This window comes from Geotrypetes seraphini, chromosome 11 (assembly GCF_902459505.1).
Source record: "Geotrypetes seraphini chromosome 11, aGeoSer1.1, whole genome shotgun sequence".
Lineage (NCBI taxonomy): Eukaryota > Metazoa > Chordata > Amphibia > Gymnophiona > Dermophiidae > Geotrypetes > Geotrypetes seraphini.
The window spans coordinates 66,474,384-66,493,549 of NC_047094.1; the positions used below are offsets into that span (position 1 = coordinate 66,474,384).

The 19,166-nt window shown below is 42.5% G+C and overlaps 1 protein-coding gene across 2 annotated transcripts in view; it reads right to left on the bottom strand.

Moving 5' to 3' along the window:
* Positions 1-19,166, bottom strand: part of LOC117345646 (E3 ubiquitin-protein ligase CBL-C-like) — a 46,310-nt gene that overhangs the window by 11,876 nt on the left and 15,268 nt on the right. The window contains exons 6-13 of one of the 2 annotated variants that reach the window (XM_033914585.1): positions 15,568-15,655; positions 15,134-15,265; positions 14,707-14,910; positions 11,239-11,370; positions 10,720-11,064; positions 7,836-7,954; positions 6,849-6,916; positions 5,180-5,271 (exon numbers count right to left, since the gene is read on the bottom strand). In XM_033914585.1, coding sequence (XP_033770476.1) covers positions 5,180-5,271; positions 6,849-6,916; positions 7,836-7,954; positions 10,720-11,064; positions 11,239-11,370; positions 14,707-14,910; positions 15,134-15,265; positions 15,568-15,655 — 1,180 coding nt within the window. The remainder of the gene's footprint in view (positions 1-5,179; positions 5,272-6,848; positions 6,917-7,835; positions 7,955-10,719; positions 11,065-11,238; positions 11,371-14,706; positions 14,911-15,133; positions 15,266-15,567; positions 15,656-19,166) is intronic. The other variant, XM_033914584.1, reaches the window with a different exon arrangement.

The following is a 19,166-nucleotide window of genomic DNA, read 5'->3' on the forward strand; positions in this document are numbered from 1 at the left end:
CAAGGCAGATATTGGGTTGTATCAATAGAAGTTTCGTCAGCCGAAAGCCTGAAGTCATAATGTACAGGGCCATGGTGAGACCTCATCTGGAGTACTGTGTGCAATTCTGGAGGCCACATTACAGTAAAGATGTGCGCAGAATTGAATCGGTTCAGCGGACGGCCACCAGGATGATCTCGGGGCTCAAGGGTCTCTCGTACGAAGAGAGACTGAACAAATTGCAGCTCTACACTACACTCTCGAGGAACGTAGGGAGAGGGGAGACATGATCGAAACATTTAAGTACCTCATGGGACGTGTCGAAGTGGAAGATGATATTTTCTTTCTCAAGGGACCCTCGGCCACAAGAGGGCACCCGCTCAAACTCAGGGGCGGAAAATTTCATGGCGACACCAGAAAGTATTTCTTCACAGAGAGAGTGGTTGATCATTGGAATAAGCTTCCAGTGCAAGTGATCGAGGCAGACAGCGTGCCAGACTTTAAGAATAAATGGGATACCCATGTGGGATCCCTACGAGGGTCAAGATAAGGAAATTGGGTCATTAGGGCATAGACAGGGGGTGGGTAAGCAGAGTGGGCAGACTTGATGGGCTGTAGCCCTCTTCTGCCGTCATCTTCTATGTTTCTATGTTTCTATGTAATGCTTATATTCTGCAGATACCTTACAAGTTCAATGTAGATTACATAAAAAAGAAGGCCGGTTATACCCAGAAAAATACAAATATAACCTAATCATGTTATACATTACATTAAAGAAACCCTGAACCGAAAATATCTTTTATAACCTATTACAAATATCTTTTAAATAACCAGGTTTTCATAAATTTCTGAAATACAAATATAGCTATTAAGATTAGGGCTGTACCAAATATTCATATTCAATTTGATTTGGCCCTGAATATATTATTCGTATTTGGCCAAATAGTGATTTAAATTAAAATACAAATAATCCAGGGTTCTACCATCTTAAATTCTGTTGAAATAAACACTTGATCTCTGATTTTACATTGCTTCTTTTATTATTTGTTATGTTAACGTATTCAGCTGAAATATTTGTGTTCAGACAAATAATAAAATATGCTATTCAGTACCGCACTAATTTTAAGATATCTAAAATCCATAGGTAGATCATTCCATATTTTTGTTGCTGCGAAAAGAAAGGAAGACTGAAACCTTTTAAAATCTAACTCCTAGTACCAATATATAGTATATTTCTTTGTAATCCATCAGTCATGGGCAGCGGAGTTAGGTGAAGAGGTATGTTTTTATTGCTTTCCTAAAGCTGAGGAGTCAACAAGAAATAAAGTATTCACCTATTTAGTCCCTTTCTTATGGAATTCCCCTCCTTGGGGTATATGTTTGGAGCCACCATGATTTAGGTCCTTGCTGAAGGCCTAATTATTTGAGATGGCTTTTAATTTGCACATGGACACAGTTGCTCCTCCCAGGATCCATTGACTTGCAAATCTCTGTGGTCTGTTTTCCTATCCGCTCACTTTTGTCTCTTATAAAAAATTTTATTTTGATGCTCTTTAACTTAATTTCTTTCCTGCTAAACATTGACATTCCTTTCTGCTGTGACTTTAAATTATTTGATCATTTGTAAACTACTCTGTTATCTCTCGAGGAAGAGTGGTATATCAAGCCAATAAACCATAAACCATATTGCCTGAAAGGGAGATCCTGAGAATACTTGCACACAACTTATATTGTCCTTCCTGGAGACATTGCACATCGGCTGCGTTGTCACTCTGAACTCCAGAGCCTGGCTAGTTTCCTTGTGCACCTTTGGACTTCCAGCTCATCTGGAACTGCCCTGTTTTGGGCTATGGCACTACCAGCCTTCATTTGGAATTATCTCAGGTTTTCCATCTTTTTTAATATTTTTCTTTTATTAGAAACAACACTATAATTAAACATTGAGCCAGCCAGTTATTACAATAACAAACCTTTAACTTTCAATTTTCTTCCCCCCCCCCATTTCCCTTCTCTGTCCACTCAATACTACCCTCCTTTTCCCTCCACTTGTTTTAATATCCACTTGGACTAGTCATTGTAATAACAGCTCTTGGCTAGGGGCCAGAGGCACCTTTTGGATTTTTGCAATCATGAGTCCTAAATGCAGCCTCTAGGTGGTGCTGTTACACAATGATTGGGAGTCCCACCCCTCACATGGTACATGCTCCCTGAAACTGAAGATCTTTTCTCTTCAGTTGTACAAATACAGCCTCTCCCCAACAGAAGATCTCTCGTCCCATCCTAAGATAATTTACGTACGGCAATCAGTGTAAAAACCTGGCAAGCCTTATCCTGCTGCTGAACTGCTATCGCCACCTCTTTTTCTTTAATGAAGGAAAATTTCTTAAACTACAGTAACTTCAAGATCGGGACTGGCCCTATTCATGAGTGGCTGTGTCTTTCACACATGGCCCTGCTTTATGCAAATATTTATACAGATGAAGCCCCATGATAAGTCTCTGTACATAGCCCCCGCCACCCCTGTTTAAGATGCCTAAGAGGTCAGGAATTCACTAATATAAGCTTCCCAAGGGTTTTAGAGTGCAAAGCGTAACAACCATGCCACCTTCCCTCTAGCTTATGTTTCACAATAGCATAATTAAAGCAGCTCACCTGGAATGGAAAAGCAGTAAGGAGTCATCCAGGGCTTCTATTTGTTCAAATTCCATTTCTCACAGTGCCACTCACTGTGACCTTGCACAAGTCATGTGAACATCAGTTCTTTACCAGGTTACCCACATTTATATGGTCTTTGCGTACTTAAAGTTATAGAATGCTAGCAGTTATGTGCATAAGTGTACAATTACCGGTGAAAGTGATATCACAGTGCCTAAGCTCTATTCTCTAAGGGTGCATGAAGTATGAAGAATGTAAATGCAAGAGGGCATGCACATGGACAGAGCATGAGTGGAGAATGGGCAAGGTTGCACTTATGGCCAAAAGTTATATAATACTGTAAGTTGTGTGTACCCCTGCTGCATTTGCATGACTTCAGTTTAGTGGCATAGCTACTGACTGCAAATAAGCACAAAAAGACTGTGGAAAGATGTTCTTTAATGATGTTATTTAATGTCCACTTCTAGGATTAAACAAATCCAAATTCATCCAAAGCGAAAATCAGTAATGAGACCCAACACGGTTCATGTTTCAGCTTATATAGCCTTCTTCAGGGGTCCCGGATGGAGGCGCACTATGATACAAAGCGCTGAGGATGATACTTTGCTCCTGCGGTTCACCAGAACACGCTCTATTCTCATCCTCATTAGCACTTTATATCATAGTGTGCCTCCATCCGGGACCTCTGAGGAAGGCTATATGAGCCAAAACATGGACCATGTTGAGTCCACATTACTGATTTTTGCTTTGGATGAGTTTGGATTTATCATATTGTTTCTTTGTGTGGATTTGTTTTATCTTACAATTGGACATTAAACATCATCATCAAGAACATCTTGCTATAGTCTTTTTCTGTTTATTTGGGACCTTCCTTTTTCACTGTAGAATTGCTGGATTTTTGTGTGTGTTATTATAGCTACTGGTTAGCCTGGGTGAGCACAGGCCTGCCCATGCTTGACTCAGGCCCACCCTGGCCCCTCAACACACTTCTGGGGTGGTCACCTGGCTCCCCTGGCCCTACTTGCTTCCTTTTCCTTCCTCGGATCTGTCTGCGGCCTGGTACCTCACACCTATCTACATTAACACATTTGTAACTAGAAGCAGGAGCGCACATCCTCTGCCTGTGCTGATCTCTGCAGGCTAGCCTCTGCCAAATTCCACCCTTGCTGACATCACTTCATGTTTCAACTGTCAGGATGTGGTAGAGGGAAGCCTGTGGAGATCCATGCATAGAAACATCAAAACATGATGGCAGATAAATGCAAAATGGCCCATCCAGTTTGCCCATTCACAGCATCCATTATCTTCTCCTCTCCCTAATAGATCCCACGTACCAGTCCCATGCTTTCTTGAATTCAAACACAGTCTTTGTCTCCTCCACCTCTACTGGGAGACTATTTCACGTATCTACCACCCTTTCTGTAAAAACGTATTTCCTTGGATTACTCCTGAGCCTATCACCTCTTAACTTCATCCTATGCCCTCTCATTCTGGAGCTTCCTTTATACCACATAGGTAAAGTACTTAAATGTTTCTATCATATCTCCCCTCTCCTGTCTTTCCTCCAAAGTATACATATTGACATCTTTAAGTCCGTCGCCATATGCCTTAAGATGAAGACCACCAACCATTTTAGTAGCCTTCCTCTGAACTGACTCCACCCTGTTTATATCTTTTTGAAGGTGCGGTCTCCAGAACTGCACACAATATTCTAAATGAGGTCCCACCAGAGTCTTGTACTGCAGCATTATACCTCCTTTTTCCTACTGGCCATACCTCTCCCTATGAACCCTAGCATCCTTCTAGCTTTCACTGGGATCTTTTCAACCTGTTTGGCCACCTTAAGATCATCACATACTGTCACACTCAAGTCCCGCTCCTCTGTCGTGCACAAACGTTCTTCACCCCCCTAAACCATGCCGTTCCCTCAGGATTTTGCAACTCAAATGCATGACCTTGCATTTTTTAGCATTAAATTTTAGTTGCCAAATTTCAGATCATTCTTCAAGCTTCGCTGGGTTCTTCCTCATGTTATTTACATCATCAGGGGTGTTGACTCTATTGCAGATTTTGGGATCATCCGCAAAGAGGCAAATCTTACTCGACATCCCTTCAGCAATATCCCTATGTTAAAAATGTTAAAAAGAACAGGCACAAGAACCGAACCTTGAGACACACCACTGGTAACATCCCTTTCCTCAGAGCGATCTCCACTGAGATTGCTCCTTCTTCCACCCAACCAGTTCCTGTCCCAATCCATCACTCTGGGGCCCATACCGAGGGCACTCAGCTTATTTATTAGATGCCTGTGTGGAACACTGTCAAAGGCTTTGCTAAAATCTAAATACACCACATCTAACGCTCTCCCTCTATCCAATTCTCTGGTCACCCAGTCACAGAAATTGATCATATTTGTCTGACAAGACTTGCCTCTAGTTAATCCATGTTGCCTTGAGTCTTATAATCCACTGAATTCCAGAAACGTTACTATTCTCTGTTTTAAAAGCATTTCCATTAGTTTACTTACTACAGAAGTCAGACTTACTGGCTTGTAGTTCCCTACTTCTTCCTTACTTCCACTTTTGTGCAGAGGGACCACAGCAACCCTTTTCCAGTCCTCTGGTATCACTCTCAGTTCTAGAGAAGCATTAAAAAGATCAGTCAGCAGAGCCGCCAGAACTTCCCTAAGTTCCCTCAGATGTACACCATCCGGCCCCATCGCTTTGTAGCTCCTCAAGAACACAGTCCTCTGAAAATCAATCAGGGTCTACCACACCTCCAGCCCTATTTGCTTTTGTCTTCTGTGGTCCCACTCCCTGTGCTTCAGCTGTGAGCACAGAACAGAAATATTTATTAAGCCAATCAGCCTTATCTTTATCAGCTTCAACATATTCCTCTCCTTTACTTTTGAGTCTCACAGTGCTGCCACCTGCGAATGTGGTGAGGTTCACTGGGGAAGGGGAATTGCTGGGTCACAGGCGGAAGCAAGCACCAGATCTGGGGGGCAGAGGAGAGGGAGAGAAATGCAGGGCAAAGGGGGATTGGTGGTTTGGAAGTCCCACCCAGCATAACTGGTCTGGCTATGCCACAGACCTCTTTAACATTCCCAGCACAAGCAGCAACCTCAACCTGCTGCTTGTGCCAGCATCAACTCTTCCTCTGATGTCACATCCTGGACCCGCGCCTAGGAAGTGACATGATAGTAAGAGCTGACACTGGAGCGAGCCGCAGATTGGGGCTGCTGCTCGTGCCAGGAATGTTAAAGAAGTACAGGGGAAGGGAAGGGAAATGACCGTGCGGCAGAAGAGGGCAGGGAAGGAGCGGATGGGGAAGAGGCTGAGAAGAGGGCGTAGGCGTGCCACCGCCCTGGGTGCCTCTCACCCTCACTATGCCACTGGCAGGTGCATAAATGCAAGGCATGCCTAGATCTGGTTTCAAGGTATGAAATCTGTTTGCCCAAAAGCCATTATAGAATAGCTCTCACCATGTGGCATCTGATTCCCAAAGTGGAGGTGCCCAGTTATAGAATTGCCCCCTTAGCCTTCTATCGCCTCAGGTCCAAATTAGGGATTTATTTACTAATGCACAATATTTGCCAATTATGCATTTTAGTTGAAAAAATGTATAATCCAATGTATGCAAAATAATGAGCTGCCTTATATGCCAAGTAGCTCATTATTATGCAAAAAGAACAATGTAACTTGAATTAAACTTCACAAGCTGTGTTATTCATGAAAAGTTCCCAGCATGTTCCCAGGGATGAAGTTAAAGGGGCCAGTGAATGTGGAAAAAACCCCCACTTCCTTACCCCTTGTAAAATATGGACACCTCCCACTCTCTTGATCCCTCATATAATATAGGGTCAAACCTCTCCATTAGCATCTACTGGTCTATCCCTGCTGTTTAGTGGGAGGCAGGAGGAATCCTCTTCAGGCTCCTAAGTGCACTACGTAATTTGTCTTGAGCTTAGATTTAGAAAAACAATTAATGAAATCCAAATCCACGCTTCCAGAGTGGCACTCCACTGAAGGCTCTCTCCGCTCCAGCAGTGAGTGACTTCCTCAAATTCCGGCACTACTACTGTGATTATGCAGATAGATTTCCTGATAATGTAACTAATTCCCAATGACCTAAACTGACTTCTCCGGAGGCGTTCCTTGCTGTGAGAGATTGCTCAGATGGGAGGGGAGTTGGGATGAATGTAGTATGCTCACCTGATTGCAAGTCCAGCAGATTCTGTGAACTCTGGGACACAGCGTGCTCCGGATTCCTTTCTTCATTGCTGCAACAGATGTTAAATCATTTGATTATCATTAAGTGTATACTAGAACTTCACAGGTTAGTACATAAAGACCTTCCAGTGCTGTGCAGGAAAGTGTGGAGCACTGGGAAAAGATGAATATGGGGACAGACAGATTGGAAGAGGACCAGGTGATTGATAGATAATTGTACAGATGAAAAGATGGCTGATTAGTAGTTTGAAATGAGAACCCTGGAAGAGGAAAACAAATGAGGGATAAATAGTAGAGAAGCAGATAACCTTTGCTGCATTTCGGAAGGACTGTTAGCAAGATTCAGGGCTGGATTATTGAACAGATAATGACTTATTGGAGAAACAGTTGACTGGATGAATGCTGACACCTTGATAATGCATGGGGGAAATGGAAGACTGGAGAAACGGACAATAGATGGTTGATAGATAGTTAATGTATCTGTGGCATCTGAATGAAGTAGCTGGATGGTGACGTAGGAGGACAGAAGGAGGATCAGTGCACAGCTGGAAGAATCGGTATACATCTAGAGTGCAGTTTAAGTTCTATCAAAGTAATATCTGGCATGGCTCCAACCTATTTAGTTGATCAATTAATTTTTTTCTATCATAGATGTTCTACCCGGATAACTTCCCTTTTTGATTTTCCGGTGCCCAAAGGTTGCCGCTATAAAAGATATCATAATCGACTACTGTCATTTCAAGCAGCTACTTGAGATACTGATTTTCGTCAATTATTTTTTTGCATCTACATCATATCAACATTTTTGGAAACTACTAAAGACTTATTTATTTAAGAAATGTTTGAAAGATTCAAAATGTATTTCATTCTGTGTTGTAGCAGTATTTTACTTTTGTTACGCCGCATAGATCTGAAGGGTAATGCGGTATACAAATGTTATGCTGTGTTACCACGTTTAACCTCACTTACCAGGACAGTGTGTAGATGGACATGTGTTCAGAAGAACAGTGGCTGCTCTGAGCGGGAGGAGATTGTGGAATTTGTTGTCTATCAAGATTCCTGAGACCTGAGAGATATGGCGCTGTTGACTGTAAGAAGGAAGGAATAAATAAAGCTGATGAGTGTGAGCATTTCCCCTACAGTCAGCCATACCCAGTGGTGGTTTATAGAGCTTTTGTTATTATTAAGAAAACCCTTTCACAAGAAAAATGCACAATGTCTGATGGATAGAAACAGCACAGCTCAGGCTTAATTGCAAAGTGCAATTGAAAAACAGGAGGAAAAAGCCTCAGACTAGGGCCCTCCCACCGCCACAAGGGGTGGTTGAAGGTGGTTAGGCGTTAACCTCATTGGCCAAAAAACCTCCATTTCACTGCAAAGGATAAAAGTCTTGTGCGGTGCTATTTTGTGCTAAAAGATAGAAGAAATGATTTTCAACTTCTCTTCTGGTTGATTGCAGGAGATGCGTTTTGGCGTCCCATTTGAAGCACCCTGAGGCAGCAGACTTGTGAAACACTGGCCACCGTTGGTGTACCGATTAACCATCAGACATTGTGCATTTTTCTTGTGAAAGTGTTTTCTTAAAATGATTGATTTTTCATAATATCAGAGTTTTTTTTGGTTATAGAGCTTTTGTGCCTTGGGCATCACTTTTGGGTCGGAAACAGCAGAGAGGCCCAGAAAGGCCACAGCAGAAGTCCAATAATCCAAAGAAAGAGAATCGGCTAGTAGCAGCCGCAGTTTGTTAGTATCAATCTTCCAACACCATCATAAAAACCACCCAACATCTTTGGCAGAAACATCTGCCTGCAGCGGGGCTCATTAAATACTTGTGAAAGGAACAGACGCACCTTGCAGAAATATTTTTTTGAGCCATTTATGCAATCAGAACTGGCCCTGTGTTGGAAGATTGCTAATATACTCTGTTTGCCGCTAGCTGGTTTGCCTGGCTGCTCTTTCTTTGGATTACATCACTTTTGGGTGACATTTCACTTCATTATGTACATGTGGAAATGATGCATAATTGCAGAAGTGATTTTGAAAAAAGAGTTTATCCATGTTGACTGCTCTCTCTTCACATGGTCAGAAAAAGGGGACTTTTAACCCACATGATTTTCTCATTCCCTCCAGGGAGATTTCTAAGTTTCTGTTGACTCTTCTTGTGGTCTCTAAGACCCAGGCTAACTATCTTTCTTCAAATATCATGCTAATTCTCTGTCCTTCCAGAGCTGTAACCCCTAGGTTGCATCGCTAGGAGAGCTAATTTGAATACTAACAAGCTCCTAGTGATGTATTTGCAGAGGATTCTTGGGGTTTGGGAACAGGATGCATATGTGGCAGGAGGGGCGCGGAAGTGCACCCTAGGCGCCCTCTACCCTCGCTACGCCACTGCCTATACAGTTTTTCAAAAATGGGGGAGCTGGCTCTCCTGACTCCCCCACCTGTTTCTTCAGCTCCCCTCCCTCCTGTTTCTCCAACCCCCTTCTCTCCATTCTGTTTCTTCAGTCCCCTACTCTCCCTCCTCCGACCTCCAATGCTGCTTCCTCTCACGATCTCTCTGTCCCCTGACTCCCTCTCCTACCTCCTCCTGGCTGCTGTAATTTAATCTTTGGGCAGCCGGCGGCAGCAGCAATGAGGTAAGCCTGCTACCACCAGTCTGCTCCAGTAGCCACCTCTATGCAGTGACTTCCTGTTCCTGCAATGGCAGGACTTGCAGTGAGGTGGCTTCTGGGGCAGGCCGGCGGTAGCAGGCTCACTTCATAGATGCTGCTGCTGGCTGCCCGAAGATTAAATTACAGCAGCCAGCTGGGGAGCAGCTAGGAGAGGAAGTCAGAAGTTAGAGAGATTGCGAGGGGAAGCAGCATCGGAGGTTGGAGGGAGGGAGGGGCCGAAGAAACAGCATGGAGGGAGGGAGGCTGGAGAAACAGCATGGAGGGAGGGAGGGAGGGAGGGGGAGAGGGGCTGGTTTAACAGCAGGGAGGGAAGGGGCTGAACAAACATCATGGAGGAAGGGAGGTTAGAGATATGGCATAGAGGGAGGAAGGGGGAGAGGCTAGAGAAACAGCATAGAGGGAGGGAGGGGGGCTGGAGAAACAGAATAGAGGGAGGGATGGCTAGAGAAGTATTATGGAAAGGAGAGAGTGCAGGCGAAAAAAGCATGGAGTAGGGTAGTGCTGGATGGAAGGGGAGAGACAAACAGCAGGAGAGGAGGTTGAAAGGAGAGAGAGAGAGGGGCATCTGCAGGGGTAGGGAGGAGAGAGAGAGAGAAGTACCCTGCGAGGGAGGAGGGTTGGAGGGAGAGAAAGAGAGAGAGAAAGAAAAGCACTAAAAGGGTACAGAGGATGGGAAGAGAGACCAAGGAAATGGGTGGAGTGAGGGTGGGGCTGTGGGTGGAGAGTGGATAGGGTCATGTGCCCTCTTTTTTTAGTCTTCACAAATATGGTAACCCTGCCCAATATTGAACTGTAGTTATTAGTGTTTGAGCAAAAAGCTGGCTGCCACAGTTAAAATAAAGCTGAACATTCAATACTATTACCAGTTAGCACTAAAATTCCAGTTTCAGTGCCAACGTGGAAGTGCCATATTCAGACTACTAACTAGATATCTAACAAGATAAAGTAGGATAGCCTGAATATGACCTGCTATATGGATAACCTCTGGCTTTGCCCAGGCTCTGCCCATGGACCACCCAAGTGTCATTGAATAACAGGTACCGTCTTGCCTGGTTAAACCGCTTTGAATACTGACTCCCCCCCCCTAATCCCCGAGGTTATGTGCTTAGGGCATTTCAGAATTGACCACTAGTCTCTTGCCTGCCCTTTGTAAGGTGTCTTAGTCTATTGTAGTCACTCACCTGTGCACCGATTGGCAGAGGTGGGCTGCTCACTTTGGGAGGAGCTGTAGCTGGTGATGAGTTGCCGGTTGAATACTGCCTTCTGGTTGCATCTGGACTCAGGTTCCCATTGATAAGATCAGATGCTTTCAGCCACACTTTGGTGTAGGCCCCACCTGTCATTGCTGAAGAGCTGGTGGTGGACTGAGCTGCAGAGACTTCTGACCCTGCAGCAGAGCTCCCAGGGATACTGGGCAGGGGACGGTTTCGAACCCAGGCATCTGGCTGTTGAGCAGAGAATCGCTGTGTCGCTGAACAACTGGATGGACTCTGAGTGACCGAAGAGGTGGCAGAGGAACCTGAAGCCTGTGAACAGAAGCTGATCTCTTAAGCTTCTAAGATATCCTGTCAGAAAACAGATATGCGGCCACTGCTAGGATGGAACCACACAGTGATCTAACTGACTGACAAGGACACATACATTGTGCAGGAAAATTAAGACAGATATACATCTGCTGGAGAGAAAGGTGAAGCACTTACTTTGAGTAGTGTTGGTGGGTTGACGACTGGAGCTGAATCTGATGAGTGTTGTTGGATTAAGTCTAGGCGAGGAGGTACGGGAGGCAAAGAAAACGATGAAGTTGGAGCTGAGAAACAACCAGTTGATTCAAGCTGGAATGGAATAGGAGATGTGAGGAAGAGTAAGAAGTTGGGAGAAGTCTGCAACTGACAGTGGATGCAACATCAGTTCATAAGGTTGGCCCACACATTCTTCCTAGTTGCCTCTGCCTTCAGTGCTCAATGAAGGATATTTTATTTATTTATAAGATTTCTTACCCACCTATATCTAAGCGGCTTACAACAATACAGTCATAATAATAGGACATACATACAAATAACATACAGTAATGACAATCTCCATACAATTGAATTCAATCATTAAAACACCTCCTCATCCAATAATGTTAATATCTCCATGAAATATTACAATTCATTCATTTAAATGTCTCCACAAAGAGTGTACGTTTAAGTATTTTCGTAAACTTTTGTAAATCCAGAAGTGCTCTCAATGGCCCTGTCAATTTATTCCAAAATAACACCCTGATATGGAAATTGCAGATACCCTTGTATTTTCATAATGTACTTGTGACAACTTGCTTAATGACAATCGTATCGCCCCTTCTGACCTTAAGGATCTAGAGCCTCCTTGAGGGCCGCAATCCAGTCGGGTTTTCAGGATTTCCCCCAATGAATATGCATAAGATCTATGCGCATGCACTGCTTTGAATGCATATTCATTGGGGAAATCCTGAAAACCCGACTGGATTGCGGCCCTCAAGGAGGGACTTTGAGATAGCATACTTGTGCCAGGGGATGCCATGGTGAACAACTTTAAACACCAAAATAAGAACTTTAAAGAGAATTCAAAATTTGACAGGCACCCAGTGAAGTGTTCTCAGCCAAGGTGTAACATATCTCTCAGTTGACAGCCACACAAGCTCCTCCTCCTTATTGTTTTCCTCTTGCTGGGAACTGTACTCATGTCATTTGGCTTCTTGTGCTAGGATAGGGTTACCATGTGGCTCCAGAAAAGGAGGATGGATTGAGACATCTAGGTTTTACTTCCATTGCTTTCAATGGAAGTAAAACCCAGATGTCTCTATCTGTGCTCCTTACTTCCATTTCTTTCAGTGGAAGTAAAACCTAGATATCTCAAGCCATCCTCTTTTTTCTGGAGTCATGTGCTAACCCTATGCTACGAAACATGACCCCCCCTCTCTCCTGCACGCTGTTATATTTTTTTCTGGAGTCATGTACTAACTCTATGCTACGAAACATGACCCCCCCCTCTCTCCTGCACACTGTTAAATCTGTTACTTTACTGCATGATAGATGACACCTAATAAATCCTGGTTTTCTGATCTTAACCAGTGTGACAGATGATACATTTTCAACAATACAGCAATATAAACTGGTGCTTCATTGTTAGAGCCTTACAAATTAACGTGAGACATGTAGATTTTATACACCATGTAAGTAGTGCAAAAAACCCCCACCCCAAACCAGGAATTATGTTCTCAAACTGAGCTGCTCCGGCTAATACAATGGAAGAAGTATATGCAAATCAATTTGAACAACCTATAACATCCTTAATACTGTTCACATAGATAAAAAAATTAAAAAAAATAATCTGCAACAATGATCCAATTGTAATAATACTATTAACTGAAGAACTATTCAAAAGTTATCTTTATTTAAGTAAGGTTTCATATGTCTAAGTATCTGAAACTTGAGAAAGATCACTTTTCCAAATTATTTAGATGCGTTCTCAATTTTAAACCAGAATCTAACATTACACCTAAATTTTTAAGCTCATGGGAAACTGAAAAAAAGTAAAATCATCAATTAAAACCTGGGCCACAATATGATGAAATGAAAGGGAGAGGGCGGTGCTAGGGAGCATTGATTAGGACAGGATAGGGTGATCAGACATCTGGATTTCCCTGGACAGCTTTACAAAACCCAGCACTAAGTCCAGGTTTTGAAAAGCTTCCAACTAGGAGCAATGTCAGGAGGGCATCTGCGCATGCCGGGATGCAACGCAGTGACATCATCACGTCATACTAGCACATGTGCAGATGTCCTCCTGACAAGTGAACAGGTTGAAGGGGTGTGTGTGGCTGGGGGCGGAACAGGACATGACTCGGGTGGAACTGGGTGGGCCTGGAGGCGGGGCGATGGGTCCAGATTTTAGTTCCAGAAGAACAGGAGGAAGTGAAGAGGAATTTAAGGGGGTGTGGGGGAGAGACCAACTTTCTTGGGGTTTCCTTTTCCATCTGGGCCTTTGGGAAAAAGTATTCTGTAAAGGAGGCCCAAGCTGTACATTTGCATTCCACCTATGCAGTGTTCTGTTTTTTTTTTTTTCCCAATTCTTTATTCATTTTAAAATCAAACAACAAGTGCACATAAATATATCATACATTGATTCCAATATAGCACTTTAAAATCTAACACATAAAATCTAATAGACCATTAATCATGAATTCCTTCTCTCACACCAAGCAGCATCATGGGGTAAAGACCTAGAACAATTACTTTCGCCCTCTACTTATAAGGAATTTAGGAAACGTCTAAAAACACACCTGTTCCTAAAACATCTTGACAACTGATCCACTTATCTCTTTCCCCTCAATAGCGACCTACTGTCCTTTTGATCACTTTTCTCCTCAACAATGAATTTTCTGTCTAATTACTTCTCTTTCTTCTTCCCCTCTTGAAGTCAGTCAATTTGTACCTTTGCTTAATCTTTTGTAAACCGCATAGAACTTCACGGTATTGCGGTATATAAGCTGTTATTATTATTATTATTATTAATGATAAAAACCCTACCCACCCACCCTTCATCAGTTAATCTATATAAAATATATTATACTATTATTATAAACATAATTATAAAATTTCCTCCCTAAATCCACTCTCCCCCCTGAGTGTGCATAGAATAAATCTAAAAAAGGAAGAAAAATGATGCCTATTCATTACAATACTTTTCCAATGGCCCCCAAATCTTTACAAAGTTATAATTCCCTTTTTGCAACGCTATTGCTCTTTCCATCTTAAAAATATGACATAATGAATTCCACCAGAATGTGTAACTAAGATTATTGTAATTTTTCCAGTTATTGGTAATATGTTGAATGTCAACCCCTGTCATAATTAACAAAAGTTTATTGTTGTGTGATGATATTTGACTCTTTTTTCTCATAACCATTCCAAATAAAACTGTATCATAAGAAAGAGCAACATGGTTTTCCAATAGAGAATTTACTTGAGTCCAAATTGAATTCCAAAATAACTTAATACAGGGACAGTAATAAAGTAGAAGATCCAATGTCCCTGGTTCCAGATTACAGTGCCAGCATCTATTAGATTTAGAGCTACCTATGCAGTGTTCTATTACCAGGGGCCAGGAGAATACTCTCATTAAGCAATGGTGATAATCCTTCTAACCTTCATCATAGCCGCAAACTGCTTCTTTACCATCTCCATATCCTCCAGGTCCTCATCCTCTTGCTCTGAGGGTGGAACAGCATGAACCTTGCTCTCCGCTATCCGTTCTGCTGGGATACTGTGGCAAGCAAAGGGATCAATGAATATTTCCTCCCGACCCTTAATCTCACAGCGGCAGAAGGGGCAGGTCTGGCCATCTGATTGCTGTTAAGAAAGTGAGAGAAAAGAGGTCTACCAGTGAGGTAATGAAGTTAGGAGACCCACAGTCAATCTGTTCGTAGTTCTGTGGATATACTGGTTTTCTGTCTGAGTCTGTGGGTCTCCGTCTGTCCCACTGTGATTCTTTAACCGATTAGGTGAGAAGGCCCTTTGGAATCTAAACTCTTGCCTTCTAGGTAAGGAGATCTTTCAGGATTTAACCCCTTACCTGCCAGGCAATCAAGCAGCTGTTGCACATGAGGTGACCACAGGGCTCAATCTTCACATTCTTGTCATTCTCAGCACAGATCTTGCAAAGCTGGAAGGTGGATCCCATCTCACAATAAAGCTGGTACTGTTCCTAGAGATTTCAGGGAGAACATTGCCAAAGAGGAAAACAGGATGAGACTCAGCGACCAGCCCTAGTCCTTGCAGTCAACATAGGAAAGAGACATCGAGACTCAGAGAACAGCACTGCTGAAGCAACAAGGGTAGCGGAAGATACTGAGCTTCAAAAAGCAACATCAACCCTGGAGGGAGACCCTGGAGAGAGACACCGAAAATTAGAGAACAAAGCTGACCCTGGAGAGAAACAAGAGAAGTTAAAAAGAACAGAGCTGGCCAAGAGAGATGAGACACAGAGATCAGAGAGTAAGTACTGACCTTGGACACTTCAATATGTTTGTGGGGTGAAGGTTTGCAAAGTTCCGAGAGGTCAGGGTTATTGTTTCTTCCATCAGGATAAAGGTAGCTGGAAAAGCATAAAACACAACAATAACATACCGTAAGAACCTAGATTCAGTTCATTGATCAGAATTACCAACCCAGTTTCCAACCAGCATTATCAACGGCAACAGAGATATCAGCCAGAACCATTAAACCAAATACATCTGTCAACTTAAAACTGCCATATTCAATATTGCTCACAGTGAAAGGCACTAAACCCAATATAATCTTGAGCCAGAATCACTAACACTCAACTCACTTTTAAACAATAATGAAACCCAATCCAGCTGTTCTCCAGAACCAGGGTGACCATATAGCTTCATGTCAAGGGGATAAGATGAGCCAGCTCTGGTTTAACTATATTGCAAGCATGGACATGTAGTTGAGTTTTGTAAGAAAAACATCTCCATGTAATTATTATTATTATTATTAATTATAAGGACCCTCACTAGCACAGTATGCTCCTACATTGATGGCAATATCAAATCAGAGTTAAGGGCTTCTTTTACAAAGCCGTGCGGCAAACACTCCAATGTCTATTAATTCCCTAAGGATGTCGGTGCGATTACCACAGCAGCAGCCACTAGTGTAGCTTTGTGAAAGGGGAGGGTGGTGGTGGTAAATGAGGTGTATACCATTTGGTTAAAGCAGCCCCCTTCTGGATGGCTACAATAATAATACCATTTCTTATATATGTCAGAGACTCTCAGAGTGTGGATTTTTTGGGTGGATTACAGGTTGTTGGGTGAGAATCAGTGCTTTTGCTTAAGGCTCAGCCTTTGTGCCTACCCAAGTTTTGTTTCTGGGCAGTGTCTCCAAAGGAGTTATTTTATGCACATACCATGACAGGAATGAGCTTCTAAGCTTGGATATGTGGAGTATGATCTCAGTCTCTCAGATTTACTGCTAATGCTTACTCATACTTGCATTGTGCTGAGGAGAGCAGCATCCTTCTGGAGTTCATAAAATGGAACATGTATAGGCAGTTTATCCAGGTGTGCTTGGAAGTTGCTTTTGGTCCACACTGTGGCTGCCAAATTGATGGGAAATATTTCTGTATTTTATTGCAATATTTTCATGGTCTTGGACTGTATTTGTTGGCACATGAGGACCTTCCCTCTTTCCACGTGATTCACCGTGCAATCTCTATAATTAATGCCATTCTGGTGTTTTTCTCTTTTACCACTATGTCTGGTTTTCTTGCATCCAGCTTTTTATCATTCAGGATGGGGATATCTCAGGTGATCATAACGCTTTCATTTTACACAATTCTCTTTGGGTCATAATCCCAATGCTTTTCCAGTACATTGATGTTATAATACTTACAGAGTTTCCAATGGGTGAGACAAGCTTCCCTGTTGTGCCTTTTTGTATGAAAATTTTCCATGAGCATTTTGCGCCAGCCACGAGATGAGTAACTGTTTCTAGCTCTTTCTTATAGAATCTACAGATGTCTGTTGCACCAATATTGTCAATGCTTGCTGTAAACCATCTCATTCGTAATCCACTGACCTGGGCTGAAGCTGTGAATTGCTTACCTTTAGGTTTCAATTCATCTGGCCTTAACCGTTCATGTGTCCAGTTTTGATCAATGTATGATTCCTGGAGCAACACTTTGTATTTCCTGCTGTACTTATGCAATTATCACTTGTTTTATCTCATTTGCTGATTTAATTCATTGAAGATTTTTTTTTCTCTTCTTTCACAGATTCTGTTGCTTCCTTCCCTTTTGGTACTGATGATTTTTTACCCATCCCTTCTACTTCTTGGAATACTTGTCCAAGATTAACGATGGAACTGGATTCTGAAAATTTTCATTTTTGTGAAGCCTCCCTTGGTTTTTGAGTTCATGTCCAGTGTGAAGTGATTGTGAAGGGCAGAGGTTTTACCCATCCTTCTGCCTACTGTTTAAATAAGGAGTGGAGCAGCAGTTTGACCCTCGAGCTGACAGGACATGGAGAAAGAAGTCCCATTCAAGTGCTGGACTACTAAAGAAGGTGCTATATACAAGATTATTCCTATTGAGTAAACTCTGTATGGAAATTGATCACAGAAAGAAAAAATAGTGTGTTAGATTCAGAAGGGAATAGGTTTGCCTTGGTACACCAGAAACCCCTGCTTCTAAAAGATTGCTTAAATTTTAAAAGGAATCACATACACAGACTAAGGAAGAATGTGGAACACTACAGTGTTTACTCAATAACATATTACATTACATTAGTGATTTTTATTCCGCCATTAACCTTGCGGTTCAAGGTGGATTACAGAAGAGGATTTCTGGACATGTCCAGAGGTGTTACAGAGTAGAGTGGGTTACTTCAGAGGATTGAAATGTGTCATACGGTGTTAGTTAGTCTTCATGGATTTATTGATTAGCAGGACTTATTATGTCCTTTTTTTCAGTAAAGAGAGTTGGAGCCAGTGGCATAGTGAGGGAAGGAGGTGCCTGGGGCAGTGGTACCCTGTATCACTGTACCCTGTACCCCTCAACATACCTCTTCCCCTACCCCTCTTCCTGCCCATGTACCTCTTCAAAATGTTCAGCACAGCAAACAGCATCTTGTAGCTGCTACTCGTGCCAGACTCAGCAACCAGGAAGTGATGTCAGAAGGAGAACTGAGGCTGGCATGAGCAGCAGCTGGGAGAGGCTGCTCTTTACTGGTGAAGATTTTGAAGAGGAGGAGAGGTGCCGGTGCCCCTGTCAGGACAGCACCTGGGGCATTCCACTCCCTCTGCCCCCACCCCACTACACCACTAGTTGGAGCACCTCATATTTGTCTCAGAGTGATTGTTGGAAGGGCACCCTATGACAGGACCTTGAAGAGAAATCTTATTCCCCAGAAAGACCTTGCTTCTTTTGGATAAATGTGTATGCCTTGAATGAAAAAGGGAAACAATTAGGCAAAGTAAATGGGTTTTTTTTGTGAGGGCTCTGGGGTATGAATCCATGATGTACCACCCCATAACTGGACAATTCTCTTACACTCATTATTATTCATGCATGGCAGTGGTTTTATCTCCATTAATTCGGGTCAAGGATTTTGGAATCATAAAGATACAGATGCAAAATGTATGTTGTTCCAAGTATGGTAGATTTTTGTTTTACAAAATTATGTCTTTTAAATTAAAAATTTCCAAGCATTCTGGGAATCAAATTGATATTATTATACAAAAAACTTTATTGACTGCCATTTGAGACCAAACAACATCAAGGAGATAAAATCAGGACTGGATCAATTTGTCTCTCTTGGCAACCAAAACAATTAACCCAACCCTTCAACCATAACCAGAAAACACAACTTTCATTTCAGTCATAATCTTTAAATTCTGTTCAGCTTAAACCAAAATTGCTAAACCTAATCTAACCTACCCTTTTAGCAGAACCACCAAACTCAATTCTTACTTTTTGAGTAAAAAGGATTAATCTAACAAAAACAACTAAATCCAATCCATCTATTAATGTGAGTTACCATCTCAATCCAGTTCTCATCCACACATTAACTCAAACCCACATTTCAATAAGGACCACCAAACTC